The following is a 25,642-nucleotide window of genomic DNA, read 5'->3' on the forward strand; positions in this document are numbered from 1 at the left end:
TTCAGCAAACTGCCCTTTACATGCACATCTTTCCTTTCCTGTCTGTGTTTCAGGTCTCTTTCAATGATTAACATTCGTTGTATTCCTCAGCGACCTTCGTATTGAGGTACATACTGCAGACTGGAATTATGAGGAGAGAGAAGGAAAAGACAGAGAGAGATTACATTTTGTGCAGGATCTGTTTGTTGTAAGACAAAAGAGGCACAGTTGTGTGTGTGTGTGTGTGCGCACACACACACACCACACACAATGAAAAACTACGGTAAATTTAGTCCAGAAATCCTATCACAGGCTTTCCCAAACTTGAGTTTCCAGCTGTTTTTATACTACGATTCCCATCATCCCTGACCACTGGTCCTGTTAGCAAGGGATGATGGGAGTTGTAGTCCAAAAACAGCTGGAGACCCAAGTTTGGGAAACCCTGTCCTAGAGGAAGCAGTAAAGCATAATAATGAGCCCCAGTTGTTGTTTTTCTAGAAAACAGTGGTCCTGAGATTATAGGTAAAGGTAAAGGGACTCCTGACTGTTAGGTCCAGTCGCGGACGACTCTGGGGTTGCAGCGCTCATCTCGCTTTACTGGCCGAAGGAGCCAGCATACAGCTTCCGGGTCATGTGGCCAGCATGACTAAGCCGCTTCTGGCGAACCAGAGCAATGCACGGAAACGCTGTTTACCTTCCCGCTGGAGCAGTACCTATATATCTACTTGCACTCTGTGCTTTTGAACTGCTAGATGGGCAGGAGCAGGGACCGAGCAATGGGAGCTCACCCCGTTGCGGGGATTCGAACTGCCGACCTTCTGATCGGCAAGCCCTAGGCTCAGTGGTTTAACCCACAGCGCTACCCGCGTCCCCCTGAGATTATATGTATTACTAATTTAGATTTGTATGATTTTGTATGATTTGTTATTTCCTTATGCATTTATGCATTTAATTTTCCTTTTTTTTGCTTTGTAAGATTTTAAAGAATTAAAATAAAGGTTGTTAAAAAAATAAAATTTTATATATATATATATATATATATATATATATATATATATATATATATTACAGTGGTGCCTCGCTAGACGAAATTAATTCGTTCCACGGGTCTTTTCTTATAGCGAAAAATTCATCTAGCGAATCCCATAGGAATGCACTGATTTTTTCGACTTTTTTTTTGCCCATAGGAACGCATTAATTGAATTTCAATGCATTCCTATGGGAAACCGTGATTCGCTAGACGAATTTTTCGTAAAATGCATTTGTCTAGCGAGGCAAGCTCTGCTCGAAAAATCCTTTCGTTAAGCGGAAATTTCGTTAAGCAGGGCATTCGTTAAGTGAGGCACCACTGTACTAATTTTACTTCAATACCTGTTCTTGATCCTCTTTCTTAATTTTAATGAGATTTATGCTTGTTAGCTGTTTTTGTTTAAAGACACTTCTTTGCATCCAGCAAACACTCCTGTCCTTTTTGAACCTGCACCTTCCAACATAGTAACTAGGAAGGTTCGCAGTAAGTGACATGGGGGTTGTGATGCAAGTATTTAAAATGCAAGCCTGTTCTGCAACAATTGCGGGCCCGTGTTTAGTTAGCCCAAAAATGGAAAGTGAGCAAGGTCCCGACCCAACCGAAGAGTACTGGCAACTTAAATTGACAGAATATGCCCAACTTGCAGATTTAACATATAGAGCAAGAAGAACATACATTTAAAGATTTTTTTAAAAGTATTGAATATATGGAAAATAACAGTATGCAGCTGAAAGTGCTGGCAGCATTAAGATAAATTCAACAGAATAAATTTTTTTTTGATGGATGTAAAAGTGGAAAACTGATTTGAATGGTTACACTAAAATATGTAGGGATGTATGATATTTAAAACGAACCATGGAAAGAGAAGAAGGGAAGTCATTGGATATTTTAAAGTTTGTAAAATGTTTATTTGAAATTGTAAAAGTTGAAATTTTATATACAGTGGTGCCTCGCTTAACGAATGCCCTGCTTAACGAAATTTTCGCTTAACGGAAGGATTTTTCAAGCGGAGGTTGCCTCGCTAGACGAATTCATTTTATGAAAAATTCGTCTAGCGAATCATGGTTTCCCATAGGAATGCATTGAAATTCAATTAATGCCTTCCTATGGGCAAAAAAATTTCAAAAAAAATTCAATGCATTCCTATGGGATTCGCTAGACGAATTTTTCGTTATAAGAAAAGACCCGTGGAACGAATTAAATTCGTCTAGCGAGGCACCACTGTATATATATGCATGCAAACCTGAAGCTAGCCAATCCATTCCTTGGTATGGCAATCTGTTTTCTCCCAAACTGGGTTTGCAACAGATTGTATTGAGTTAGAAAGATAAACTGACACACAGACACGTCATTTGAATTGAGAGTGTGTTTGTTCTTGGAACTAGAGGTTCAAAGATTGCAGGGAAGGTTGCCAGTGTCACTATGGTCAAGGTGTCCATTTCAGATTCAACCCGTATTTTCAAAGCGATGCTTAAAATCAGGACTGGGGGTTTCTTTGTTTTGTGATTATATATATATACACAAAATGGCAACCTGTGATTCATATATGCATGCGCAATCCACATGTATACCTACAATGGTGAGATTGTGTCATTTTAGATTGTGCATTAATTCCATATGGAGTTCCAGAATACGTGTCACCCAGTATGCATGGAAATTCCTTCCTTTCAGATATTTGTGCTACACATGCAGACTCCTCACATGATCTTAACTGTGTAACAATGGATCAAATAGGGCTGTAGCCTACTGAGCTCCCTGGAACCACACACATTCCCAAGCATGGTTCGCCACAATGAAGGCGCCCCAAAATAGTGGTGCCTGTTTGTTTTCCACCAAAGACCTACTGAGTAGGTGCGTCCTGGGTAAAAAAAAGGGGTGGGGTGGGGGTGGGGAATGCATTGCATTGCAATGCATTGCTAGAATATAGGTAGGGTAGAGTAGCAGAACTACTGGTTTGTGTTCCAAGTCTGGCTTAGCTTGTTGTGTGGTCTTAAGGAAACTCATAATGAGCTTTTTGAAATGATTCCAGGGCTGCTTCATCTAATCCGAACATGTCTGTGTTTGGTAGACATGCTGAACTTCTCATGCAAAGGTTTTGTTTAATTGTTGCTTGTGTACCCCTCTAACAACGAATGTAGGACTAACTCATCAAACAACAGAATTGTTAGCAGCTTCTTTTAGAAGCTGTAATAATGGCACAGTGATATTCTAAAATAAAGGGCAGCAACTGTTTTTGTGGGGTTTGGGTGAGTATATAATACTCTCTCCTAACTTTACTCAAGGAAAGGATGCATGTTCATAGTTGGCCGTGGTAGAACTCAAAACCTGTGATCTGTTGGAGTGACTTTCTGATACGCTGTCATAAAGCAGCTTCCTGTGGAAGTATCTCTGGTACTATCTGGTGTATTTTCCATACCAGACTAGAACTTTTCTTCACCCTAGTTTGACCTTTTTACCATGAACTCGTTTTGTGATCTGCATCTCCAGAATTTCACCACCACAAGCCTGCTGAGAGATGCCACGTCCAATACGAAGTATCCTTCAGGAGATTCACAAAAAGGCTTAGATCTTTTTGTGCTATTGCCTGGTCAATTGGGATGAAGACTCGGTCTGGCAGGAGGGAGAGCATGGGAATGAGGAAGGTGGCCAGGAGCTTGCGTTGAGCCGGCTTGGGAATCAGTGGCAGCTATAGAAATGGATTTTGAGGCTATCCGGTTGCCTCTTCTGACCACTTTCCTGATTCCTGTGCTCCTCCTCCTACCAGACTGACTCTTCATCCTAATTGGCAGAGCATTTGGGGGCATAAGCAGCGGAGGCATAAGCAATCAATTCCCAAGCTGGTTGGGTAGGAGGAAGATGATTGGTGGTGGTGCCAGCCAACCTGGGAATCGGGATTACAGAGACAGGGAGCTGGCAGGTTGCAGGGGCAGCTGAAACATGTTCTTTCTGTCCTCCACTGCTCGACTGGGCTGCCTATCCATCACCTCTCGTTGCTCAGTAGTTTGAAGTGCCACCTCTCTATGGCCCAGCACAGCTGTCGGGTTGGACTGAGGAGGAATGGTGGGAACTGCGCCTCCTCTCTCCGCACGTTTCCAAGAAGAGGAGGACAGTATAGATTCAGAACAGTGGTTTGCAGAAAGGCATAGTTCAGAGGCTGCAGAGCGGAAAAGCTGGGGGAAATAGTGGGGAGCAGCAGGAAGAAGAAACACCAGGGGAGAGACAGCTAACAGACTCAGTGTCTCTTGAAAGCATCCCTGACCCTCCCTCTCCCAGATTCTGGCATGCCTTGAGAGTAGCAGAATAGAAAACTCAGAGGCAGAAAGCACAGATCAGCCGGCGCAAGGGTGACATAGAATAGGAGGGACTGAGAGGGTGGGACTTGGAGCAATGCCATTATCTAAGAGAGATCACATTCCTTCGTCTCTCTGTGTGTGATATTGAATAAACTACTTGGTAAGAACTCTTCTTGGTTTTATGCTTCTTGGCATCCCACCGTGGGAGGGATAAGATTACCTGAAGCCCTGACAGCAGTGTGATGGCACACTTGCATTTTTATGTAACATGGAAAATACATAGTTAAGGCCACAGGCTCAGGTTCACATTTTTAAAGATGTGTCCTTAACCTGGCCACTTTCGTTTTGAAAAAACAACAACAGCAACAACATTTTGGACCTGATCCAGAACCTCCTCCCAGTAGAGATCAGGGCGCTGCACCAGTTTCTTGCTTCCAAATGCCCCAGAAAGTGATGTTTACTGCAACCACCACCTGTAATTTGAGGTGGTGGTTACAGTGCTACCATGTCGAGTGTCGGCAATGGATCTGCTTAACAGTGTCCCGTCCCCCCCCCCAAGTTATACATTTAAACCTGCATTCTTGAGCAGATAAGTTGCCTTGCCCCAACCATTAGGAAACCACATATAACCAGTATGTGCATTTTAGAGCAGAGTTCAGAGGTCTGCCGCAAACCATAGTTTGCCAATTTAGGTATCGCAGTAAATTTTGCTTACTTCAAACTGAAAGTGAAACTGCAAGAGAGGAGGAAGGAGGGAGACTGTGAGCACATAGCTTGTTTGTTTGGTAAATGGTAAATTATCCATAGTGAGTCAGGCTGAATCAACACATATATAAAAAACACTGTGAAAATGCTTTTTTAAACAACAACATGTTTTAAAATATATATAGAATTTACCATTAGCTCACTAGCACCGTCTAATGTCACATTTGTATAATGCACTTAAAACGTTATACAGTATTTGCAGATATATATATAAATAAAGTATAAATATATATAAATAAAGTATATATATGCAATAAAGTAACTTTATTGAAGTTTATTTGAAGCTTTATAGCTGAGTCCCCAGTTTAATTCAAGTGTCCTTTTCATAGACGTGTAGGATTGGAAGGAACCCCTGAGGGTCATTTAGGAATCTCAGCTCAAAAATCCCCGTTGTTGTTGTTGTTGTTGTTGTTGTTGTTGTTGTTGTTGTTATTGTTGTTGTTGTTGTTTTCCAGCTCTGGACCTCTGTATGTTGTTGCATTTCAAGATAGTTTCTTTTTTTGTGTGTGCTTGGCTTTAAGATCTCATTTGCAAATCAGCACAGCACCTGGGCTGCTAATTTATTTACACTTTCTTCCTTTTCCTTCATTCTTCCATTGCAGCGGTGTCCCAGCAGTGGTGGATTTTGCTGCTATGCGTGATGCTGTGAAGGCCCTGGACGGAGACCCGGAAAAAATCAACCCCATCTGCCCTGCTGATTTAGTAATTGATCATTCCATCCAGGTTGACTTTAATAAAAGGTAAGGTATGTCAACAGAGTTTACGTCGAGCAGGATTATTATTTTTTAGTGGGGGTGGGGAACATAGCTGCCAAGTTATCCCTTTTTTTAAGGGATTTTCCCTTATGCTGAATAGGCTTCCTCACGAGAAAAGGGAAAACTTGGCAGCTATGGTGGGGAAACAAGAACAAGCACAGCTAGAACTCATCCGGTTTCTGCATTAAGTGCAGTGAAGCATTCTTTGCCAGCTTGGTGCCTTCCAGGTGTTTGGACTACAGTTCCCATGAGCCTTTGCTGGCACAGACGTGGTTTGTAGACAGCGTCTCCACACGTGAATGTTGGGAGTCGCTGTGCCAACTATTTATGGTCAAAGTATTTCAGAAAAAAAAGGAATACCTACGAAGGAGGAATAGCTTATGAAGCTGATAGATTATGCTGAAATGGCGAAAATAGCTACCAAACGAAGAGTACATAATAGTGAAGTGTTTAAGGAGGAAGGGAGACCATTGATGATCTATCAAAATATCATCCATACATGATGTCACAAGGTGGATTTGAAACGATAAGCAGTGGATTATTGAAAGAATGATAGTGAAGTTTAAATAATAATAAAAACACATGTATTATAAAACAGCTAATAAGAAGATGAAATGAAAAAAAAATCAGAAAAGGAGGGGTAGGAAGTCAAGAAGAAATTTATGTTGATTTTTTTTGGGGGGGGGAGGTAAGGTAAGGTAAAGGGACCCCTGACCATTAGGTCCTGTCGTGACCGACTCTGGGGTTGCACGCTCATCTTGCATTATTGGCTGTGGGAGCCGGCGTATAGCTTCCAGGTCATGTGGCCAGCATGACAAAGCCGCTTCTGGCAAACCAGAGCAGCACACGGAAACGCCGTTTACCTTCCCGCTGTAGCAGTTCCTATTTATCTACTTGCATCTTGACGTGCTTTCGAACTGCTAGGTTGGCAGGAGCTGGGACCAAGCAACGGGAGCTCACCCCGTCACAGGGATTCGAACCGCCGACCTTCTGATCAGCAAGCCCTAGGCTCAGTGGTTTAACCACAGCGCCACCTGGGGGGGAGGTATATGACCATAATTGTTTTGGAATATTTTTGGAGATTTAATAAATAAGTTTTGAAAATTCATCATAGATATTCACTTTATGAACGTGTCCACATAGCCCAGCCTTTCCCAACCAAGTGGTATCCAAGTAATTTGGGCAACAGCTCTCATCTGTCCCCAGCCATCCTAGACAATGGTAAGAGATGAAAATACATTAGGATTACCTTAAAACTTACTGACGTAATAAATAAAGTCAGCACTGGGGCAAAGCAGGCATAAGAAGTAATTGTGGTCTATGCCACAGTAAATGGAAAGGCGAGGCAGTATGCTGTAAAGAAGAATGGATTTGTAAACTAAGTGAATATATAGAGCTGGCAAAACTAACAGCAGCCATAAGATCCCAAACAAATCAAAATTTAAAATCTGAATGGAAATGCTTTGAAGAATACATGGGAACATGCTGGTCTAAAAAGAACGTGTTAATATGCATAGACTAAATGTGTAAAGTGGATGTGAGAATATAAATATATGCTTAGCAAGTATAGATTAAGTGTGTAAAGTAAAGGTGAAAATAAAATTAGAAATGGTTGTAAGAGATGAAGATTCTACGAAATGCAATGAAATAATCAAACAAAAAATTAAGGAAGGAGGGAGGTCATGGGGTGGGTAAGATGTTTAGTTTTTGTTTGTAGGGGTTATATGTATTATATGTCTTTATATGTGTATTTATGGTATTTGTATGCCATTGTTTAATGTGTTTTTTTCAAAAAAAAATAAAAAAAAGAAGTGATTGTGGTCAACATGCCCAGGAAAGACTTGAGAGAATAAATAAGTTTTTAGCAGACACCAAAACGTCAGTCAGTGCCTGCCTTAATTCAAATGGAAGTTGTATGATAGTCCTAGAAACATCTGAAAACTACAGTTAGTGCAGAATGCTACAGCATGGTTGCTGATAGGAATGACCTCTCCTGCGTTGACACCTGGGCTCAAAAGATCTACACTGGGTGCCAATTTTTTACTGGGCCAAAGTAAGAGTCATGCTGTTGCAGCAATCTGAAGCAGTTTACTTGTGCGATCGCCTTGCCCCAAGCATGCCTATTCAACCGCACTCCACGCCACTGAGGCCACCTGAGCCTCGAGGGACAGCAAAGAATCCAGAAGGACCCCCAAGACATTCTCCTTCAGTGGGAGTGTCACCCCATCAAGAGAATGTCACCTCCCAGCCTCCTGTTGTTGTTGATTGGCATAATATGTCTTTTGCATATGAATCTTGCATGTGTCTCGAGGCGACTTACAGACATATAATTTAAACAGGTTAAAATAGGACCCCTAACATTATGAAGACAGGCTTAAGAACAGTACAAAATAGAGACCTTACCAGCCAGATGGAAAAAGCTTGTTGAAACAAAAATGGCTTCATTTTTGTAGGTGGAGAGTACAGATTGTGGAGCCCTTGTCATATCTCAGCGGGGATGTTGTTCCACAGAACAGGCAGCCACCTTGAAAGCCCTGCTCTGAGCTGCTGCGGAGTGAATTTCTGGTATTTTGGGGATGTAGAGGAGAAATTTCTCCTGCAGCACGCAGTGACCTGTTGGGTATATAAGGGATAAAGCATAACCTGGTCCTGCAAAAAAGGTGTTCTATGCTGTCGGTAGTTTCTGTTCTGTACAGTGGTGCCTCTCTAGACGAATTTGATTTGTTCCACGGGTCTTTTCTTATAACGAAAAATTCATCTAGCGAATCCCATAGGAATGCATTGAATTTTTTCTTTTTTTTTTTTAACCATAATTTTTATTGTTTCTTCATAAATAAACATAATCAAATATTCTTACATAATCACAACTTAAATTGAAAAGTATATCCCTGATTATACCTTTTTAGGGATATCTCCTTTAATTACATCATATTTTACATTTGTTCTGCCGAACACGACTTCCCCTTTCTCCCATCCTTGGTTTTATTAATCAAATTTTTACAACTTGCGCTCATATAAAGCAAAATCCTGTTAGTGTTCTTACATCTTATCTTCTCCTATGTAGTCTCCATTATTTACAGATGCAGGTATCATGAAGTCACAAAAGATACAATTGGTGTTTCACAGTGTGTTTTAAGATATTCCGTAAATTTTCCCCATTCTTTCTCGATTTTCTGATCTTTTTGGTCCCTTACTCTTCCAGTCAGCTTAGCTAGCTCTATATATTCTACCATTTTCTCTTTCCAATCCACTATTGATGGTACCATAGTGGATTTCCATTTCTGGGCTAGGAGCACCCTGGCTGCTGTGGTGGCGTACATAAATATTCTTACATCTTCTTTTCTTATTTCCTTCCCAATTAAGCCTAACAAACATAGTTCAGGTTTCTTTGGGAAAGTGTATTTTAACATTTTTTTTAACTCATTATAAATCGCCTCCCAAAAGGGTTTAACTATTTTGCATTGCCACCACATATGATATATTTCTCCAACCTCCTGCCTGCACTTCCAGCATTTCCTGTCCTGTTTCTTATAGATTCTCGCTAGCTTGACTGGGGTCAGATACCAACGGTACATAAGTTTCATAATGTTTTCTTTTAATATCGTACACGCGGTGAACTTGATATTAGAATTCCATAGTTTTAACCAGAGATCAATTTCTATGTTGTGGCCGATGTCCCTTGCCCATTTGATCATGACATCTTTTGTCTCTTCATCCTTGGTGTTCCATTCGAGAATAAATTCGTACATGTGTGACAACATCTTTTTGTTTCCTTCCACAATTTCTACTTGAAATTTAGATTTCTCCCTTTCAAAACCGTTCCTCCTATTATCTTCCTTGAATAAGTCTACAACCTGATAATACTGTAACCAACTGGTCATTTTAGATTTTAATTGATCATATGGTCTAATTTTCCAGCCTTCATCTGATCTTATTATTATGTCGCCATATGTTAACCAGTTAGTTTCCATATTTTTTTTCTTAACTGTCAAGGCTTCAGTTGGTGATAACCACAAAGGGGTCTTTCTTTCTAGTAAGTTTTTATACCTTTCCCACACTTCGTAAATAGGCTTTATGAATACGTGTGATAAAAATCCTTTGTGCACTTTTACCTTATTATACCACAGGTACGAGTGCCACCCGAGCCTGTTCTTAAAACCTTCCAGGTCTAATAAGTCAACATCTTTTAAAGCCATCCATTCCCTAGCCCAGACTAGACAGGCAGCCTCATAATATGTTTTTAAGTCTGGCAGGGCAAAGCCTCCCCGTTCTTTTTTGTCTATTAACAATTTGTGCTTTATCCTTGGGGGCTTTCCCTGCCATACAAATCTTGAAATCTTTCTCCTCCATTGATCGAGGCAGCCTGTCCCTTTAACTACCGGAAGTGTTTGGAAAAGGAAAAGCATCCTCGGGAGTAAATTCATCTTTATTGTGGCTATTCGGCCACATAATGACAAATTTAGGTTTTTCCATTTTTCTAAATCCTTTTCTATATCCTTCCAAGTTGTTTCGTAGTTGTCATTAAATAAGTTAATATTTTTGGGTGATATCCATATTCCTAAATATTTTATTTTTTTGACTGCCATTATACCATATTCGTTCTGTAGTTCCACTATCTCCTGTTTACTCAAATTTTTGACCAACATTTTAGTTTTTCCGGTGTTGAGCCTAAAGCCGGCAAGCGTACCGAATTCCTTTATTTCTTTTAGAGCTTCTTTAATGCTGTCCTGCGGGTCCTCTAGCATTAGAACCAAGTCGTCCGCAAATGCCTTTTGTTTAAATTCTTTCCTCCCCAATTTTATACCCTTTATTGCTTTATTTTCCCTTATTCTTTTCATTAGTATTTCTAACACCGAGATAAATAATAAAGGTGACAAGGGGCACCCTTGTCTCGTGCCTTTTTCAATATTTAGCTCCTCGGTTAGTACACTGTTTACTATAAGTTTGGCCTTTTGCTCATTATAGATGGCTTTGATGCCATTCAGAAAGGTTTCTCCTACGCCCAACATTTCCAAAGATTTTTGCATAAATTTCCATGATATATTGTCGAATGCCTTCTCGGCATCGACAAATATTAAGGCAGACTTCACATCTATCCTCATATCTAAATACTCAATGACGTCTATAACCGTTCTTACATTATTCCTCATATGACGTCCTGGCAGGAATCCAGTTTGATCCTTATGTATAATCTTGTTCAGGACCTGTTTCCATCTATTTGCCAAAATGTCCGCATAGATTTTGTAATCGGTGTTGAGCAACGATATTGGGCGATAGTTCTTTATATTTAACAAATCGGCATCTCCTTTTGGTATTAATGTGATAAAGGCATTTTTCCATGAATCAGGTATTACACCATTTGTTAAGATATTATTTACGACTCTCAACAATATTGGTGACAACTGTTCTTTCAATTCCTTATAAAATTTAGCTGATAGCCCGTCAGGTCCAGGCGCCTTTCCTAATTTCAATCTTGCCATTGCTCCATGTAGCTCCTCTAATGTTATTGATTCATTCAGATGGCTTTTTTGATCTTCTGTTATTCTGTCCAGCTTACAAGATAGTAGATATCTATCCATCTCACTTTCCATTTCCTTACCTTTCTGATATAATTCTTTATAGAACCTCTGAAATTCCTTCCTAATTTCGTTTGGGTTCTCAATTATCTTTTCGTTTTTCAGTATTTTATTTACATATTTTTGCTTTTGTTGCCTTTTTAGTTGCCAGGCTAAAAGCTTACCACATTTATTGGCATATTCAAAATTTCTCTGCTTTAGCCATTTCAACTTCCACTCCACCTCCTGGTTTATCATTGTAGAAAACTGGGTTTGTAGCATAGATATCTTTTGTTTTATCTGCTGATTCCCTGGTTTACTAATTAACAGCTTCTCATTTTCCATGAGACTTTGTATCAGCATCTCTTTTTTCTTGTCCCTCTCCCTCTTTTTTATACTATTCTGTTGGATTAAGAAACCCCTCGCTACCGCTTTACCAGCGTCCCATACAACATTTAGATTCGTTTCTTTGTCTAGGTTTAAGTCAAAATATTGTTTCATCGTATCACTAGCTTTTTCCACCACCCTTTGGTCATTAAATAAACTTTCGTTCATTCGCCATCTAAACGATACATCTTCTTTTTTTAATTCCATAAACATTGGATTATGATCGGAGAGGGTTCTTGGTTGGATTTCAACTTTTCTCACTTTGGGGGTTAGTTCTTTTGACAACCATATATGGTCTATTCTCCCAGAGCTTTTATTTGAATTGGAATAATATGTAAACTGTTTCGTGGTTGGAAATTTATATCTCCAAATATCAATTAATCCCAGATTTTCAACCATCTTGAAAAAACTTTTGGGTAGTTTCCCTTCAAACATATCTTTCTTTCTTACTGTTCTATCCATTTCCGGGCTTACTACACCGTTTAAATCTCCTAACAAAATTATTTTCTGATCCACGAACTCTTGTAGGTTTCTTTCCAATTTTTTGAAAAAAACGGCTTTCCCTTGATTTGGAGCATAGACACCGACAACCAATACTTTCTCTCCCCACAATGTTGTTTGTACCACCACTACCCTCCCCTCTTCGTCATTATAAATCAAGTTTGGTTCAAATTTTTCTTTTATATATAGAACTACACCTCTCCTTTTTTTCAAATCCACAGTTGCAAAATCCAAGCCTAATTTCTTATTTACTAAAATTCTTCTATGTTTTTTTGAAATATGGGTTTCCTGTAAGCAAATAATATCTAATTTTTGTTTTCCCAATACATATTCAAATTTGTTCCTTTTACTCTTACAATTCAAACCATTTACATTCCACGATTGTATTTTTAATGCCATAATCTTTATTCAGTTATTATCAATATTTTTTATATATCTTTTGAATTATTCCTATATCTCCTTCTCAATATCTTTAATATCTTCTGCTTCAACCTCTTCAATTTCCTCCTCTAGGTTTTCTTCTCCACTTTTCTCATCTGTCTCCTCCTCTTCTCCCCCCTTCGCCCCTTCATCCTCCTTTTTTTCCCATCCTAAAATTTCCTTATATTTCCTTCTAAATTTATCAATTTCATGGGGTCCTTTAATAGTAAATCTTTTTCCTTTAAAGTAGAACGAAATTCCATCCAAAATTTCCCACCTAAAGCTAATATCATTCTTCCTTAAGATGGAGACCATCTCACGATAATTGTCCCTCTTGCGCAAAATTCTATTTGGCACCTCTTTAAAGACAATTATCTCTCTCCCATCTATCACCAATTTTTGCGTAAAACTCTGGCTCAAGATAGTGTTTCTTATATCCATCGAATTAAACATTACTAAGCAGTCTCCCGGTAACTTCTTCGCTTTAGCCTTAGGTGATTTTACTTTAATTCTAAATGCATTTAGAATTTTTGCCTCTACTTCCTCTTTTTCAAGTTCCAACCATTTTGCAATTTCCATACTCAGCTTTTCTCTAATATTTTCATTTGCATCCTCTTTAATTCCCCTAAATTTCAAATTCAATTGTTTTTGTCTTTGTTCTAATAGGGCCATATTATCCAAAATATCCTCTTTTATTTTGCTCAACTTCTCAACTTCTCCTTTCACCCATTCTGTCTCCTTCTTTGTCTCCTTGACCTCCTTCTGTACCTTTTTTGTTGTTTCCTCCATTGTTTTGTTCATGCATTGAATTTTTTCTGATTTTTTTTTTTTGCCCATAGGAACGCATTAATTGAATTTCAATGCATTCCTATGGGAAACCGCGATTCGCTAGACAAATTTTTCGTAAAATGAATTCGTCTAGCGAGGCAAGCTCCGCTCGAAAAATCCTTTCGTTAAGCGGAAATTTCGTTAAGCAGGGCATTCGTTAAGCGAGGCACCACTGTAGTTAGGCACAGGACATTTTCAAAGCACTGAACCAATTTTGACAGCCCAACATAAGAAGAAGTTATGTTATCCCCGTCCCCCGCTGCTGATATAATTAATGTTTTAGAACACTTTCCACCCCTCTTACATTCAGACTAGACCCTGCCAAATATGCCTCCATTCAGCAAGGAATTAGCACTTGAGCCAGACAGTAGGAATTACTGCAAAAGCTACCTTAAGCTCTCTTCACCGCTTGTTTCTAGCTCCCTTGTGCAATGTAATTAACGAGCATAAAACAGCTGAGCTCAATAAATAACAAACCTTCCTTTGTTTCTTGCTCTCCCTTGCATTGTTTTGCCCACACACGTTGGACCTTGCGAAGCATCCTCTTAAAGGTGTACCGCTCTGATAACCCACATATTTTGTTTGCAGGCCAGACAGTTTGCAGAAGAATCAAGACCTGGAGTTTGAGAGGAACAAAGAAAGATTTGAGTTCTTGAAGGTACAGCAAAAAAACAACCCCATTTGTGCATGAATGGGGCAAAGCAGAGCTTGGCTCTGGTACAGGCATTGGGGAGCCCTGTGGTCTCCACATGCTGCTAGACTCCAAGTCCCATTATCCTCAGCCAACATGGCCAGTGGTCAGGGTGATGGGAGTTGGAGTCCAGCAACTTCTTGAGAGTCACAGGTTCCCTTTCCCTTTTGGTGGTCACCAGGAAAAAGAGCATGTCACAGGGTGGGCTGACTGCTGACAGTCCGTGTGGTTTAGGAAGTGAACATGGCTACAATTCCGTCTTGGAAGATGCAACTGGGCAGGGAAGGAGCCTAAGTCCTGTAAAGACCTTGGCCCCATAGAAGAAGGGACCAGACAACTGGGGTTGGGGGAGAGACAAGCAAGTGTGCCCTGACCACCAATGTAGAGTTGTTGCTTTTGCCTTGACCGATGTTGCCAAGTTTATCTTCTAAACATGTGTGGAAGTACAAGGGATCAGATTTTTGACTTTACAATTTCTGGGGCTGGCCTTTGAGCCCAGCATCCATCCACCACAAGACTGGCTTGGATGGGCTTTAATTTTGCTGCCTTGATTTTACAGTTTTCACATGCTGCTTTCAAAAATAGTGGGGCCCTAGCAGCTTGTGAGGTGGGGCCTGGGACAGAATCTTCTGCTTAGTGATCTTCCAAACCCCCCCACCCCCAGCACCAGATAACAGGTCTTTTTATGCTCGGACACAAACAATTCTGCCAAGATCTTTCTTTGACTATGTCTAAGAGAGAGCGCCTCTTCCATTTTGTGTTTCCAGTGGGGCTCCCAAGCCTTCCAGAACATGAGGATTATTCCCCCGGGCTCTGGGATTGTCCATCAAGTGAATCTGGAGTATTTGGCAAGAGTTGTCTTCGATCAGAGTGGATACTATTATCCAGACAGCGTGGTGGGCACTGATTCACATACCACAATGATTAATGGCTTAGGCGTCCTTGGCTGGGGTAAGTGCCCTTGAACTTGATCGACCTATTCAGTGGTTTGGGTTTATGTTGAGTTGCAGTTAAACAAAGTTCTGCTTCTCTCTCCCCTCCCCTCCCCAAACAAATAATCATTAGAACTAGTTGAAAACGTGGTGCTCTTGTTTTCAGAACGTTTGAAAAGGATGGCTGCAAAAGTGCCCTTTTGCAGGTCCAAATGTCCAAATGAGGGGCATTTGGACCAGCCCTTGCATTTAAAACATCAAGCCACATTTCTCTTGACTACATTTAAAGCAATTACATGTTCCCTCCGTACAAATATATGCACAACATTAGCAGCAGAGACCTCCCCAAAGATTAAATCCACGGAAGTTTAAAATCCAATTGAAAACCCACCTAATGCCAGTCTAATCCCTACCATTTAAGGAGAACCCAAAGAGCGACGTTAATGTTTCTGAGGAATGTTCAGACTTGGTGCTGGCCAAAGCTTTGACTCTTTGCTGTGCTCGTGTTTCCCCTGAAGGTGTAAAAGGATTGTCTGATCAGCTAATAAAATGTCTACATGCAAAACAATGCAACGGGATAAACCTTTTTAAGACTTTGCAGTTTTGCTTTAGGTAAATTCATTCCAAAGCAGGAGCTGTTTGCTGTGGAATATAATAAGTATATCCACGAGCACTTCATCCGTCCTGCTCGCATGGCGATGTTGGCAGCAATCCTAGGCAGCTCTATGTGCTCCGTTCCATTGGAATTCTTTCTCTCTGTTGTTTCCCTTGAAGCTTTATATACTTCTTGTTTGTCGCCGGGCAGCGAATCAGTTGTGTTTAATGCTGTTCTTGTCCTTGTTGGCAGGCGTGGGGGGAATTGAAGCAGAAGCGGTGATGCTGGGCCAGCCGATCAGCATGGTGCTTCCTGAGGTGATCGGCTACAAATTGATAGGTAGCCCTCAACCACTTGTCACATCCACTGACATCGTGCTCACTGTCACCAAGGTAATCACATGGTGCGACACCACGACGGCCAAAATCGCTCAATCAATAACCTTTTATTAGGCATGACAAATTCAAGAGCTTCAGAACAAAATAAGGACAAAACATTCACGTTATAGACGTCATGAAATAAAATACATATTAATTAAATTAATATTTTAAAACGATATATCAATTTACAATTAGCATCCCCTGGTCTTCTCCACAGTGGCCCAATCTCTCTGCATAAACCGAGCACAAAAACTCAGCCACCACTAAAGCAACTCCATCATTATTATCCGACAGTAACCCCTGAATAGTTGGCAATGCAGCGATCGATGCATCCACCTGCAAAGCACCCACCAATCGCTTTCTCACATTAAGACCATAATTGCAGGATTGTCATTCTTCCCGCATTTACATAAACGTTCGGCTTTTGGGAGAGCTAGATATCTTCCTTTTATCTCCATAGAGGGGAACACGTTCAATCTAGCCAACATGAAGAGCCTCCACCCTTCCTGACTCTTCAAGTTTGACGGCCAGAATCACTGTGGTCCATTTTCTAGGGATTTGATCTTCCCTTAATTCCAGAAACATGTCTATCGTAGATGGGGGGGCAGGGGGGCAGAGGAGAGGGTGCCATTACTTCTGTAGTTGGCAAAAAATAGATCTGGATCTACCATTAGATCTCTGGCTGATTTGCAGTAGATCGGCAAGGATTTCTGACCCCCGTTTTTGTTTAACAATGGCAGCATGAAAATTACGCTGCCCTCAGTTATACTGAGATAACCAGGAGTGAATATTTGTGTGGAAGGGTTATGAGCTATATTAAGTTCTGATGCTCAGAGCTAATTTCTGGGCTCAGAATGATTTGATTTTAAGTCTTTCGCATCAGGGTCTGGTTGGTAGATCTCATGTTTCCTACCAAAAATCAAAATAGATCCTGCAAGCCTGCTGTCTTTGTACTGCTGTCCCTCACCAGGTGGAGCAAACTGGCCTAAGAGCATGAGCTATGGGCCTGGAAACTCTCCCTTCATATCTCACCTTATTCACAAATTGACTCGGCGACTTAGCCTCTCCCTACCCTCAGTTTGCAGTACTGAGTTGATGATAATTGATCTACCTTATGGAGCCATTTTAGGGATTACTGAGATAAACTAACACAATGATCACGTGAAAATTTTAAAGTGGTAGTCAGTGGAAAGCTGGCTAGGATTGGGATGCTGGCGGCTTTTTAGTTTGTCCTCTTTTCTTAGAATACAATTTATATCAAATGGTTCTAAGTGCAGTTTTTAATCTGTTACAGCACCTCCGCCAGGTTGGGGTCGTGGGTAGATTTGTTGAGTTCTTTGGGCCTGGGGTGACTCAGCTGTCCATCGCTGATCGAGCCACCATTGCCAACATGTGCCCGGAATATGGAGCAACTGCTGCCTTCTTCCCAGTTGATGAAGTTAGCATCAAGTACCTTCTCCAAACAGGTATGTGTCAAGCAGGTGACAAAATTCAAGGGGACATTGGACACTTGAAATAGAGAAAATGGATCTGCTGGGTTTACGATAAGTTGGACTGAGTGCTTTTAACTCCAGCATATGCAATCTAGTTTCAGTATCTGTGTGGCCCATTCTGCATATACAGTGGTGCCTCGCTAGACGAATTTAATTCGTTCCACGGGTCTTTTCTTATAACGAAAAATTCGTCCAGCGAATCCCATAGGAATGCATTGAATTTTTTTTGAATTTTTTTTGCCCATAGGAACGCATTAATTGAATTTCAATGCATTCCTATGGGAAACCACAATTCGCTAGATGAATATTTCGTAAAACGAATTCGTCTAGCGAGGCAACCTCCACTAGAAAAAACCTTTCGTTAAGCGGAAATTTCATTAAGCAGGGCATTCGTTAAGCGAGGCACCACTGTAAAGACAAGCCATGGTTTGCCATTTTGAGAAGGAGCAGGCAGTGACCCCCCCCCCACTTTCCATATATAGGAGGAAATGAGATGAAAAGCTTCCAGCTGAGGTTTGCAATGAAACTGCAGTTTCCTGTTGACACCCATATAAGGCAAACTGTGGCCATAGTTTGTTGGTTATCCTGATTTGTGAACAAACTATAGAATACAGAAGCTACAGTTTGCCGTATGCAGAAAATGTTTGTTGGAAAAGCTAATTGAAAAAATATCTTGCTTCCCCTTCATGCACAAAGAAGGGGAGCAGACAGTGTATGACACCTGCTTCTTCCAGTAACAGAAAAACTATGGCTTGTTGATACATCTGAACTGGGTCAATATTTACTACTTTTTGTGCCTTAGAAGAAATTGAAATAATGGAGGGGTTAGTGCTTTAGTATTGCTTATGATCTGATAAGGTGATTGAAAGTGGTTTAAATCATCACTTTGAAATTTACACACATTCAGAGAAATACAAAATGCACATATCGTCGTACCTTGGAAGTCGAACAGAATCAGTTCCAGAAGTCCGTTCGACTTCCAAAACGTTCAAAAACCAAAGTGCGGCTTCTGATTGGCTGTAGGAAGCTCCTGCAGCCAGTCGGAAGCTGCGGAAGCCCCGTTGGACGTTCGGGTAACAAAGAACGTTCGCAAACTGGAACACTCACTTTTGGGTTTGCGGCGTTCGGGAGCCAAAACATCAGAGTACCAAGGCATTTGGGGTCCAAGGTATGACTGTATCATCATCATCAACAACATCATTATAAATAATTATAAAATTATAAATATAATTTGTACACTGCCCTTCACCTGTAGATCTCAGGGTGGTTCACAACATAAAATTATGTCATAAAAACAAAAACAAAATAGATCATACAGTTTCCACTATTTTTTAAAGGGATTTCTTCGTTTGATGAGGCAAATTATATAACCAATCTGGTAATAATAATAATTTATTATTTATACCCCGCCCATCTGGCTGGGTTTCCCCAGCCACTCTGGGTGGCTTCCAAAAGAAAAATAAAATAATCAATTAAACCTTAAAAGCCTCCCTAAGCAGGGCTGATTGTAACCCTGATTGATCTTTTTTTGTGGTCACCTTAAAAAAATTTAAATATGTGTTATTAAAATAAGAGCCTCCAAAGAATCCATAGCCCTAATATGTGGCACCAAGGCATCAATATTCCTATTAAGTCATAGATTTGGGAATATTAAGGACATCTCTGCATACAAAGAGCAGAGTAAACAACAGGCAAGATCCTCCGTCACATTTGACCCCAGAAAGACCCTTAGTTATATAATTCATCAGAAAACTCTCCAAAATATCTAACCTTGTTAACTGCTGTAAACATGCTTCTTAAGGGGCAGTGTGATGATTCAGAAGTACGGCTTTGCAACCATCCACTTCCATTTTTAGTCATGGCCTGAATTTTGCATACAAAATTAAATGCTGATATAGACAATGAAATGTTTTTATTTATAATTCCCAGTGCTGTGTGTTCACTGGAATTCTGAACACGGCTGAGAAGCCGAGATCTTTTTGTGTTCTTATATTGCAAACCATCCTGCGATGCTCAGATTATTAACAATATTAATAATCTTCTATTCAAATCCTACGTGGCGACCTAAACGTGTGATTGTGGAATTCTAAGTTGTTGTCTTTGTGCTTGTTTGAAATGTTGCAACTTGATTGGCTCTTTCCGTCTGCTTTAGGCCGCGATGAAGATAAGATTAGGTACATAAGAAAATACCTTGAGGCTGCAGGAATGTTTAGAGATTTCAGTAACTCGTCGCAGGATCCCGATTTTACACAGGTGGGTTTCCTTAGCTTGCTTGACACCTTCCTCAAATGAGCATTCAGGCCTCTTGCCTCTCAGTCTTAATAAGGTCCTCCCTACCACTTGTGAGACCTGACAAAGGCTCTTTGAATTTGGCCTAGAAACTATTAGGCAGCAGGCAGTGAAATTGAGCCCGGATTGGTATTATATGCTCAAACCGTCTTGCTGTCCAGTGAGCAACCTGTCCTCTGAATTCTGCAGCAGCTGAAGTTTGCAAACTGTCTTCAGGGGCAGCCCCACATACAATGTGTTGCAGTAATCTAACCTAGAGGTTTCCAGAGCACAGACAACAGAAGTTAGGCTCTCCCTGTCCAGACAGGGGCACAGCTGGGGCACCAGCCAAAGCTGATGGAAGGCACTCTGTGCTAGGGCTGGGTGATGATATATCAATATATCATCCAAAAGTGGTTTGAAGTCCATATCGTGATATCTGTTTCATAATTTTGGCAATATATCATGAATCATGATGTGTTTGCGTGTTAATCACAATGTGGAGAACACATTGAAGCCAGCCAATGTCTCTACATAGTTCCATCCTAGTTTCAGTCATCATGATCAAACGGTATATCATTACACACACACACACACACACACAATCGTACCTTGGAAGTCAAACAGTATCTGTTCCGGAAGTCCGTTCGACTTTCGAAGTGCGGCTTCTGATTGGCTGCAGGAAGTTCCTGCAGCCAATCGGAAGCCCCGTCGGACATTCGGCTTCCGAAAGAACATTCGCAAACCGGAACACTCACTTCCGGTTTTCAATTATTCAGGGGGCGGACGTTCGACTCACAAGGCATTTGGGAGCCAAGGTACGAATGTACCACCCTATACCCGGGGTCTCAGGGCGGTTCCCAGAATAGAATCAAGATATAAAACCACAATATACATAAAACCAACAACCCAATAGCGCCCCCTTCCCCGGTGATACATCATAATGTTGAAAACCAGATATTGCCCAGCACTACTCTGTGCCACCAAGGCCACCTGAGTGTCAAGCAACAGCAGAGGATCCAGGATTACCCCCCAAGCTGCGTACCCACTCCTTCAGAGGAGGTGTAACCCCATCAAGAGCAGGCAGTCTCCCAGCCATCTGGACTAGGGAACCACCCACTCAATCATCCCTGACCATTGGTCATGCCAGCTGGTACTGATGGAAGCTGGAGCCCAACAACATCTAAAGGACCACAGACTCTCCATTCCTGGTATGAGTGGAGTTTCAGGGGTGGGGAGCTTTTAAACCCCAAGATGTTGCTGAACTACAACCCACATCACCCCTGGCTATTGGCCATACTTTCTAGAGCGGATGAGAGTTGTAGTTCAACCACATCTGGAGGAGGTTCCCCACCTCTGGTCTAGGAGAAACATCTCTTTCAAGAGTTCCACACTCTTGATAATACGCAGAGGAACCTCTGTGTTTTCATTCCTGTCATTCCCTCTGAAGATTTCAGAGCATGTTGGCACAGGCTAGCTGAACGGGCGGGGGGTGGGCATCTGCCAACCAACTGTGTAGCCCACCGGGCATGCATGGCAGACCACCAAGGGTTAGGTTAAACCTCCTGTTTGTGTTGCCTGCCGAGAACCTCAAACGGAGGGTTGTTGAGCACCTGACAAACCCCGAAGCGAGGCTGGTGGGCCACGTTCAGGTTGGGGCAGGCCTGCACCGGAATAAATCCTTAGCATTGTGCTGTTAAGCCTGCAGGGTTTGTCCTGTTTGTTACAAATAGTCCATTCCTATGAAATGCAGCCCGGCTTCCTTTTGCTTCGTAGGTGTATCGTGACTTCCTGTCTAAAGCAGGGATTGAGAAGCTGTGGCACACTCCAGTTCCCATTGGCCATAGCTAGCATGGCTAATGATCAGGGATGATGGGAGTTGTAGTCTAGGAACGTCCAGAGGGCCACAGGCTTCCCCAAACCTTGTCTAAAGCCTCCAGGGGATTTAGAATGGCAGATTCTGTAAGAACTCTCCTTTGCTGTATGGAGATACCCATGCAGCCAGCCTGGTGCTTCTAGAAGCCATTCCTTCATGCTTGTCTACAGCATCTGAAAATCTGCATTGTCCCCAACCATAAATAGATCTCTCCTGTCCTTCCACCCCTGTGTCCTGTGGTGGTGAAAGCCACCAGACCCTAAGCCAGGCTGCTGATAGGTAAAGGTAAAGGGACCCCTGACCATTAGGTCCAGTCGCGGATGACTCTGGGGTTGCGGCACTCATCTTGCTTTACTGGCCAAGGGAGCCAGTGTACAGCTTCCAGGTCATGTGGCCAGCATGACTAAGCTGCTTCTGGCGAACCAGAACTGCGCACGGAAACGCCGTTTACCTTCCCGCCAGAGCGGTACCTATTTATCTACTTGCACTTTGACATGCTTTCGAACTGCTAGGTTGGCAAGAGCAGGGACTCATTAGGAATATCATATGCCCTAGGCTAGGTCACTGTTAGCCTTTTGGGTAATCTGGCCCTTTTCAAGATGGCCTTGATTTCCCCTGTCAGAAAAAATAAATAAATCCAGTGCAGAACAAAGCAAAGATATTCTTGAATTCCTCAGCCTCTCCACAGACCACCTGAATGGAACTCTTGGACCATGTTTGAGAACCGTTGCTTTAAAGTATTTATCATTTTAAGACCTGGTATTGACATGGTTAAGTACGTATCTATATCTATATATGAGACTGCAATTCAGTCCTATGTGGGGGGAACTCAAGGGCAGTTTGGAGCATTGCATCTTGTTTACCCATTCTCTCTCTCTCTCTTTTCTTAAATAGATTGTGGAGTTGGATCTGCAAACAGTTGCTCCATGTTGCAGTGGCCCTAAAAGACCACAGGACAAGGTCGTGGTCTCTGAAATGAAGAAGGATTTTGAGAACTGCCTGGGAGCTAAAGTAATGGCTTTTTTTCTTTCCTTCTCCAGCTGAGATTCATTTTCTTTCTTCTTCTTTCATTCAGAAACTTTAATTGCTTCAGACTTTTAGAGCTCAGAATTTCTATACTCTTTGGCCTAGCAGCCCCCAACCAATTTCACTTGCTAAACCTGCCCACTGAATCCCCTAGTTGTTGTTTGCTTTTGGACAACATGCCCATTTTGTCCATTGTATTTTAGGTTGTCTGCTTTTTTATGAATATGCAAATAAGCAAAGAGTTTGGCCCCTCTTGTGCCAGTGAAACAGATTTCATTCAAGTGCAGCTTCCGCTGTTCATTTGTGGTTACAAAGACCTTCCTTTGCCTAGTCTAGTCCTTCCCAATTTTTCTTTTGTGCAAACTTTTTGGAATTGGCTACTGATAATGAGAAACTCATTCCCTTCTCTCTCCAACCTCTGTATGGAATTTGGGTTAGAATGATTTTGTTTCTGACTACAGTGGTGCCTCGCAAGACAAATTTAATTTGTTCCGCGAGTCAATTCATTTTGCGAAGAATTCGTCTTGTGAATCACGGTTTCCCATAGGAATGCATTGGAATTTCTTTTTTTCCCATAAGAACACATTAATTGAATTTCAATGCATTCCTATGGGAAACCGCGATTCGCAAGATGAATTTTTCGCAAAGCGAATTCGTCTTGCGAGTCACCATCAGATCGCGAAAAATTCTTCTTGCAGGGCATTCGTCTTGCAAGGTACCACTGTATATAGGAGATAGACAGAAATTTCAGAGAGACAATTAATCAGCATTTGCACAAAATACTAGACTTTTTTTTTCTGTCCAAGACTTTTTTTCTGTCCTTTCCATGGAGGTGCAGGTTGCATCCACAGCAAAGGTGGCATTTTTCCATCTCTGCTGCATCAAGCAGTTGGTCCCTTACCTCTCTCGCCCCGATCTGGCCACAGTGATCCATGCGACGATCACCTTCAGGCTTGACTATTGTAACTCTCTCTACGCAGGGTTGCCCTTAAAGCTGACCCAGAAACTCCAGCGGGTGCAGAATGCCGCGGTGAGGCTCCTTACAGGGTCCCGGCCACGGGATCACATTCATCCAGTGCTTTACCAGCTGCACTGGCTCCCGGTGGAGTACAGGATCAGGTTTAAGGTGCTGGTTTTGACCTTTAAAGCCCTATGCTACTTGGGACCCTCGTACCTATGGGACCGCCTCTCCTGGTATGCCCCACGGAGGACCTTAAGGTCCACAAATAATAATATTCTGGAGATCCCGAGTCATAAGATGGCTAGATTGGCCTCTACTAGAGCTAGGGCCTTTTCAGTACTGGCCCCAACCTGGTGGAACGCTCTTTCCCAGGAGACCAGGGCCCTGCGGGATCTGTCATCTTTCCGCAGGGCCTGCAAGACAGAGCTGTTCCGCCTGGCCTTTGGGTTAGACTCAGCCTGACCCCTGTGTTTTCCGCCCTCATGGCTTGGATTTATGGCCTACTTGAAATGAGGCTGCACTTTAAATTTTAATACTGTATTTTAATCTGTATTTTAATTAATTGTTTTTATGTTTTATCGTAATTCTGTTGGTGTCAGCCGCCCTGAGCCCGGTTTTTGACTGGGGAGGCGGGGTATAAATAAAAATTTATTATTATTATTATTATTATTATTATTATTATTATTATTATTATTATTACACCTGGCTTTACCAGCTGATTAATTGAAGCATATTTTCATCTGCCAAAGCCTGAACCATTCTGAAGTCAGCAGAGTGCTTCATTATAGTCAGAATGCAAAGAAACTTTCTTGAATGTTTGGTGAAATATGGCCTCGCAGCACCCTAATAGAGTAACCCTACTGTACAGCTGGACAAATGGATTTCAACAGCACAGTTCCCTTTTCAAGTTAGCACACAGAGGGTTTTGATACATGTGCTGCAGTAAACGTATATAGTTTTCTGCCAGTTCAAAGCATCATATGTTCCAATAATGAGCTGCCTCTCCTTCCGTACACAAAACAGCATCACCAACCATCAATGAACAAGTAGGGATCAATGGGCTTGGGGGAACCTTAAGGTTTGTAGAACTTAAATGGGCACAGTATGCAGACTTGTCTCTTGGCTGTGGGATGGAAAACCGACAGGCAATAGACTTCCGGTCTGGCGCCATTGGAAGCCGGAGGGGAATTTTCGGGCTCCGAGGTTCCCGGCACCTCAGAGGGGGGGGGGTAGAGCCGCTAGAGCGAAGTGGCCACCCTGAGAACCCCCGAATTTGGCTTTTCGGGGACGTGGGTACCCAGCTGAGCTCCTTTGAGCCCCGTTCGCCGCCCGACAACCCCCTTTTCGGGGGATGACGTGCGCAGGCAGAGCGGGACGGAGCCTTGGGCCTTTTCGCTACCTCTGAGGCGGTAAGTTCCGTGCCGGCGACAACACGCGCTAGATACCTCCAAAGAAAGAAATTTGGACTTGTAAGTAAAGAGATTTCACAATTTGGAAGGAATTGGGACACAGGAGGGGAATTTAAAAGAAAATGGAGGTCGTTCCCCCCCCCCTACCGAGATACCATCAAGCAATTGTAGAGCCTGCAGCCATAACGCTGGAACGGGACTCTGGACTTTGCTAAAAAACAATTTGAACCCCTCCCCGGTGGTAGCGGAGCCAAGGGGAGGTGAGTGATTTTTAATTTGGATTTCCGCAAATTTTGGATACAAATAAGAACAAGCCCTCCGGTAGCGGGGTGACAGAAGTCTGGATGTACCGGCCAGCCAAAGAAGGATTTACTCTCTGGCACAACAGCCTATGCGCCATATTGTAATTTGAGAAGACAAAGGATGGAGATAGTCAAAATAATCAGACATGTTGTGTGAGAAAGAGATGCAAAGTGTGTGGGAAAAAGTGCAAGAGGT

At 41.9% G+C, this 25,642-nt stretch overlaps 1 protein-coding gene across 5 annotated transcripts in view; it reads left to right on the forward strand.

Moving 5' to 3' along the window:
• ACO1 (aconitase 1) overlaps window positions 1–25,642 on the forward strand; it is a 60,576-nt gene that overhangs the window by 16,774 nt on the left and 18,160 nt on the right. For all 5 annotated transcript variants that reach the window (XM_035140443.3, XM_035140441.3, XM_088658590.1 and 2 more), the window contains 7 exons: window positions 5,670–5,807; window positions 14,102–14,171; window positions 14,972–15,155; window positions 15,984–16,123; window positions 17,406–17,577; window positions 19,757–19,857; window positions 22,643–22,759. In XM_035140443.3, coding sequence (XP_034996334.2) covers window positions 5,670–5,807; window positions 14,102–14,171; window positions 14,972–15,155; window positions 15,984–16,123; window positions 17,406–17,577; window positions 19,757–19,857; window positions 22,643–22,759 — 922 coding nt within the window. The remainder of the gene's footprint in view (window positions 1–5,669; window positions 5,808–14,101; window positions 14,172–14,971; window positions 15,156–15,983; window positions 16,124–17,405; window positions 17,578–19,756; window positions 19,858–22,642; window positions 22,760–25,642) is intronic.

This window comes from Zootoca vivipara, chromosome 15, assembly GCF_965207765.1.
Source record: "Zootoca vivipara chromosome 15, rZooViv2.hap1.1, whole genome shotgun sequence".
Taxonomy (NCBI): Eukaryota; Metazoa; Chordata; class Lepidosauria; order Squamata; family Lacertidae; genus Zootoca; species Zootoca vivipara.